This window comes from Limulus polyphemus, unplaced genomic scaffold (assembly GCF_000517525.1).
Source record: "Limulus polyphemus unplaced genomic scaffold, Limulus_polyphemus-2.1.2 Scaffold3304, whole genome shotgun sequence".
Classification (NCBI taxonomy): Eukaryota; Metazoa; Arthropoda; class Merostomata; order Xiphosura; family Limulidae; genus Limulus; species Limulus polyphemus.
In genome coordinates, this window is record NW_013668914.1 from 37,899 (window position 1) to 44,205 (window position 6,307).

General features: G+C 30.1%; 1 protein-coding gene across 6 annotated transcripts in view; it reads right to left on the reverse strand.

The window, feature by feature from the left end:
- Positions 1 to 6,022, reverse strand: part of LOC111088198 (zinc finger protein 227-like) — a 17,892-nt gene extending 11,870 nt beyond the window's left edge. For 3 of the 6 annotated variants that reach the window (XM_022397524.1, XM_022397518.1, XM_022397525.1), the window contains exons 1-2: positions 5,214 to 5,614; positions 640 to 783 (exon numbers count right to left, since the gene is read on the reverse strand). In XM_022397524.1, the coding sequence (XP_022253232.1) occupies positions 640 to 667 (28 nt within the window). In that variant the 5' untranslated portion in view covers positions 668 to 783; positions 5,214 to 5,614. Of the gene's footprint in view, positions 1 to 639; positions 784 to 3,288; positions 3,435 to 4,825; positions 5,615 to 5,858 lie in introns of those variants that run through there. The other 3 variants (XM_022397523.1, XM_022397521.1, XM_022397522.1) reach the window with 3 other exon arrangements.
- Between the last annotated feature and the right edge of the window lie 285 nt (positions 6,023 to 6,307).

Here is a 6,307-nt window from a genome sequence, read left to right on the forward strand (position 1 = left end):
TTGTTTCAGTACTGCTACTTCAAAGTAACAGGCAATATGTTTATATTTGTGCCAATAATCTCCTTGATGACTGCAGTAAATATAATCACACAGGAGCCCAAAATATACATTTTTGGGTTGTTTGACATTTGGCCCCATAAAATTCTTAAAAAGGACTAAATGAAAAACGTGTATTTGACCAAGATATAACCATACCAAGTTCCAATCAGTACACTAAGAAATGAAGGAATGACAGTCAACTGAGAAGTGTTTGGAAGAAGAAGAAATAATAGAAAAACAGTATGTTTCTCTTCAGAAAGAAATATACTAAAGACAATCCTCACCTGCTCAAGTGTATTTCACCACAGGAAATTAAGCTATAATTATTCATGTTTTCCCTCAGCTATGTTGTGTTTTAACTAACTGCTGGACCTACTTACACTTGTTATATATATGGACAAAATAATAATTCAATTCTGATTAATGTGCTGATGTGTATCTATTTTCTTAGATCCAATGACTAATAAATATCTAACCAGGGAGTGCTTACCAGTGTTACAGTTAAGAATCAGAATAAGATGAAAAAATTAAATATTGAAAATGGTGATGAGGGAAAAAATATTATACAAAGAAAACAGCAACTTAAAATTCTAAACTTACTACAAAGTGATAATTCTTTAGCTTCCATTTCTCAGCAACTTGACTTCCATTCTATTCTTCGTCAGAGAGTTATATTTTCATCCTTCAATACTTCCATTGTTATTTAAGTGTGCTCTCCATCCTTATTTCAAACTTGCAGTCCAACTATGAAGAAACAAGTGAATTAGAACTTGTATCACCTAAATACAGTAAACTTAGCAATTTTCTTTATTTTTCATGAGCATGCAAGTTATTAGCCTTCAGATTTCTGTAAATTAAAGCTATTACAAGTTTATTACTTTTACATTTTATAACTCATTTTGAAACTTGTAGCATATAATAAAGATAATTTCATATTCTTATGTAACAACAATAGAAATGATTGGTATTTACAGGAAAGTTTCCCAGCAAAGTTAATTATCAAGTTACACCATGAACTCTGACAACATATTGTGGAAAAAAAGGGGTAGTTGTAAATAAAGATCATAACATTTTCTTATTAAAGTGACATTTATAACTTTTAACCAATGATAATTAGGAACTTTTCAAAACTAAGCAATTACTATCAGTATTGAATGAGTTACACTGTTGCAGTCAAAGTGTATTATGTTAATATAGGGTATTAATTACAACCAAGTGGTGTAGTGAGAATACATTTATTTTAAGACCTAAAGAATAAATTAAAAGACATAAAAAACAAGAAATTCAACATTTTAAAAAACTTAAAACCTAACACACTCTTTGATATAATTTTTTGGTAAATTTGATATTCATCACAAAAAATACTAACATCATTACTTATATTACTAGTAAAATTACAATACAAAAAATCCCTGACTTACTACATTAACCCTTACTTTTGGCATGAAAATTAACTTATATTACTAGTAAAACTACAATACAAAAAATCCCTGACTTACTACATTAACCCTTACTTTTGGCATGAAAATTAACTTATATTACTAGTAAAACTACAATACAAAAAATCCCTGACTTACTACATTAACCCTTACCTTTGGCATGAAAATTAACTTGTATTACTAGTAAAACTACAATACAAAAAATCCCTGACTTACTACATTAACCATTACTTTTGGCATGAAAATTAACTTTGTTTTAAATAAGAATTTTGAAAATGAACTCAAAGTTGAATGAGGAGTCTTGGTTTGAACTTCACACAAAGCTAAATGATATGTGTACATAGTTACCCCTCATCATTAACTAATAAACTAGAAGAATGGCAGCAAATCACAAACAGCACCATTACAAACTCAAATGAAACTGTATGAAATAAATTTATTGTGGTTCTGATGTAACTACATTGTAGCACTGGATTCTTACTACAAGTAGCAGAACTTGGATTACAATAGAAAGAAGTCTAGTTTTAAAACAGTATGCATTCAAGGAATGAATAGAGGTTTTATTTATTTTCTTAAGATTGACACTGATTGCAAAGACACACCCAGAAAAATCCTAATCTTTAGAGCTTGTGCCATAAGAAACTTTAGAGGCTTGCATTCCTGGTGGAATCATGAGTGTCTGCCTTCAAAGTATAACTAGGCAATTATTGGAATTTGCTAATCAATTAACAATTGAGCTTATTAATCAACTACATTCAACTGCTCAATAATTCTCACAGAAAATAGTAATGGTTGGAAATACTAACTGATTAAGTTGAACAACCTTTCATTAATGAAAAACAGTTATTATCACAAACAATAATTTTGATTAGTTGATTATTTTCTATTACATTAATCAATTTAATTGTAATTTCAATTCACTGATTATTTTACATGGCACAAATCAATGCTCGTATGTAATTGATTATATGGATTGAGTTAAAAAGTTAACTTTATCATGCCACAATAAATTAATATACTTAAATCTACTTACATGAAAATTGTTGAATTAAAAGAAAAAATTACAGATCGTATGTAATTTTTACCTCTGACCACAGCATCAGTATATTTGATAACATTTTAAATGATTTAAGAGATAACAATGGCTCTATTATACATATAAACTGTCCTATCTATTTTTAAAAAAGTCTGAAATCCAGCCCTGATTATTTTATTATTTATTAAGTCTTCCATTAAACACTCTTAGATTTACTGTATTCACCACATCTGAGGGCAAACCACTCCAAATACCAACCACCACAACAGAAAAGTAAAACTATATTAAAGATGACTCCTACCATGCCAGAATGCAAAATTGTCTCCTTGTCATCACTATTAAGCTTGAAAAAAAGATGATACATCACTACTATCAATTCCTTTAATAATCTTTATCATCCTAATCAAATTTCTCCTAACTATTCTTTTTTATGAGAAAACAATTTCAGAGATCATAACCTGCCCTCATATGACTACCTTTCCATCCCAATTATCATACTAGTAGCCCTGCTCTGACACTTTCCAACAATTCTATGTCCCTCTTAAGGTAAGGAGCCCAAGACTGAAACAAAACTCAAAAGGAGGCCTTACCATGGACCTATACAAAGAAATAACCTCTTTAGACTTGCATTCAATATTTCTGTAAATACAATTCAAATTTCTATTTGTCCAGCCATTAGCAACAGCACACTGCTTGGGTGACATACAAAAATAATCATCCAAAACCCTCTTCTTCTTCCATAACATTGTTAACATTACCAGCAGAAATACTCACCCTACGGGCAGGTATAACTGCTAATTCCTGCAGAAGGCTATTGGGTCTGCAGCCATTTCTGGAATTGTCCGACAGTTCAACAGCAATGTACCCATATTTGACATTCAATAATGTTCACCATCCATGAGAAAAAGGATTTTATTGAAATTTTAGTTTAAAAAAAAATGTGCTATCATCATAATATTACATCACATAGTAGATTTTATTGAAGTATTTCTTTGTAAATGCAGTTATCAATGAAAGTGCTTTGCTTTTGTGTTGCAACACTCATGAGATTTTCACTAAAGAAAAACAAATAATTTTTTTAACTTTTTGATTGTTTTATATTTGAAACTTACTCCTTTTTTGTAAACTTTATTGGTTAAATCTGAAACATATCATATGTGTGGAAATTGCAATTCTTTTATTTATTACTCAGCTATAAAACTACTGCCTAATTATAAAAACATTACCCAGTTATAATTGGTAATGATTTGTGTGGTAGTTTCTGAGATCCAAGGTTTGGATGTATACATCACAAACTACATTATAATAAGATTCCCATCAAAATTATACTCGTTATTCAAATTACCCTAAATTCATTATTTTGCAATTGTTATAATTAAAACCAGTCTGCCAAATATTCAGTAAATGAATGATCTAAATCCTTTTATAGTGAAGCAGTATTCTCCTTACATCCAGAAAAAACAAAAACCTTATGTTTTCAGCAAATTCAAGCAACTTGTTGCCCTTTCCTTTATCTATGTCACTGATGTCAATCAAAAACAGTAAAGATTCTAACAATTAACATCACAAAATTTCTGTCCACCATCTAAGACAACAGGCAACACTTCCAAGCTGTGGATAAACTAACATTAAGAACCATATACTGATATAACACCAATTACATAATGCCTACTTTTTGTGTAGTGGTAAATTATTCAAACAGATGTGACAAGGATAAAATAATTTTTTCCACTTGCCTAAAATGGTTGAGACTCAAGGAGATAAAACCAGACAGTTATCATAAGATCAATGAGACAAATGCGTACACCTCGGCTACCACCTATATTGGTGTCTGTTCCATATACATTTAATTATTGGTAAGTTTAAAAATTGGTTTAAACGTAAACAACTGTCAAGTTTTTTTTCAGTTATAATAATAATAATCTACTGCCATTATTTTACATGGAAACAATATTTACATCTTTAGAAATTATGGTTTAAATGCTAAAAGTTGGTAAAGCTTTAGAAACCAACTAGCCTAAAATTTTTGACATCTCTTTAACTTGTTTTTCTTCCATACTCTGCTTAATTATCCATAGCAGGTTCAAAATCAAAAGCATATAAAAAGACCCTTCAGATTTCTTTATAAGAAATATTAGGCCTATGTTGAAATTTGTGGTTTCACAATACAACCCATAATTTAATAATAGTATCATTGTACTTTTCAAGAATAAGTTTTATTTGCTTTAATTTTACCCTCTTTTTCTATTTAAATGAATGTGAATTATGAAGTTCGATACTTTGAATTCACTACAATATGGTCATTAATTACCATAGTTGAAACATCTCAAACCCAACTAGTAACCAGATAAGTTTAGGACTGTACTTTTTTACGCTCTCAGATCTTCTAGCATGTAGAAGCTTGTACTATATGTCAGATATACTACGATGCCTGTGGTTTTTACACCAGGTAATAACTTTACATCATGACTCCATTTGGTCTTATGAATGGTGAACAAGGCAATTTTTATCAAATTAGTATTTTGTTGAGAATCTGGCCTTTGATTCACCATCTAATATGTCAAAGTATGATTGTCTGCTAGAGTTCTTAAAGATTTGTTTTGTTCTGTCCACCACATTAGAAGATCACTTGTAATCCAAGATGGCACCATGTCGTATTCACTAAAACACTTATGACATCGTTGAGAAGCCTTTATTACCTACAACAATGATCTCTTTAAACTTAGCTCTATCATCCCATCCTGTCCACTTTCCTTCTCTGTTCCGGCTACCTTTCTTCACTAGCTAATAGTTGAAACACGTTGCTCAATGAAACACTCCCAAGACCTAAATGCATTATTGTCAAAACTTCTAGCCCATTACCCTTTCTATGTTCTTGAAATACCTGCTTAGTGCAATCCTTCCACTTAACATTTCAACTTCCTAACTAAGCTTTATTACCATTTCTTACAGTTTACACTTCTCTTTCTCAACTTGGGAAACTAATTAAGACAGCCTCTAACTAATTTTTCAATGTGTAACTAAATTACACATCTTCACTACTACACTCTCTAAAACTGTATGTTGATCTACTACTTTCAAACAAAACCCACCACTTGCACCTAGCACACCCCACAAGTGATGTGTCTGTGCTCTCAACACCTACAATATTCTTAACTGTATTAACCTGAAAAGTATATATTTTAAAAACTATTAGAGTTAGAATGGAGCAAAACTAAATATAATTTACTATTACAATATATTATTATATCGTATTTAAGTTTATTACTTACAGTAATACTAGTGTGTGTGTGTATATATATATATATATATATATAATACTATCGTACGTCTGTTTAACATACCTTAAATTAAAAATAAGTTTTAACAAACTAATTCGTCCCAAGTCTAACTTTACCTGCACCTCAATTAGCTTTTTTCCTAGTAAAGTTACAAACCTAACGTGTAATCGTTCCAAAAAATCGAAATAATATACATTAATCAGTCTATTTCTAAAACAAACTAAATATTAAAAATATTCTACAATTTGCCAACTAAGATGTTTATACTATTCGTTACAGGTTTACCGTTTAGTTGTACTTGTAATTATAAAAAAAATCTTTGTTTCTAAATTCTACCGTTTTCGATCTTCTAGTTCTAGTTCTAAATTCATGACTACCGAGTACTATTTTATTTTTAGTGTTTATATTGTTGTGTATCTGCTGGTTTCTTAATTTCCGGTATAAATTCTTTCTGACGAACATCAGCGATACAAGTCCTTTCTTAATTAGAACTAGTTTATTCTTTCTTGATA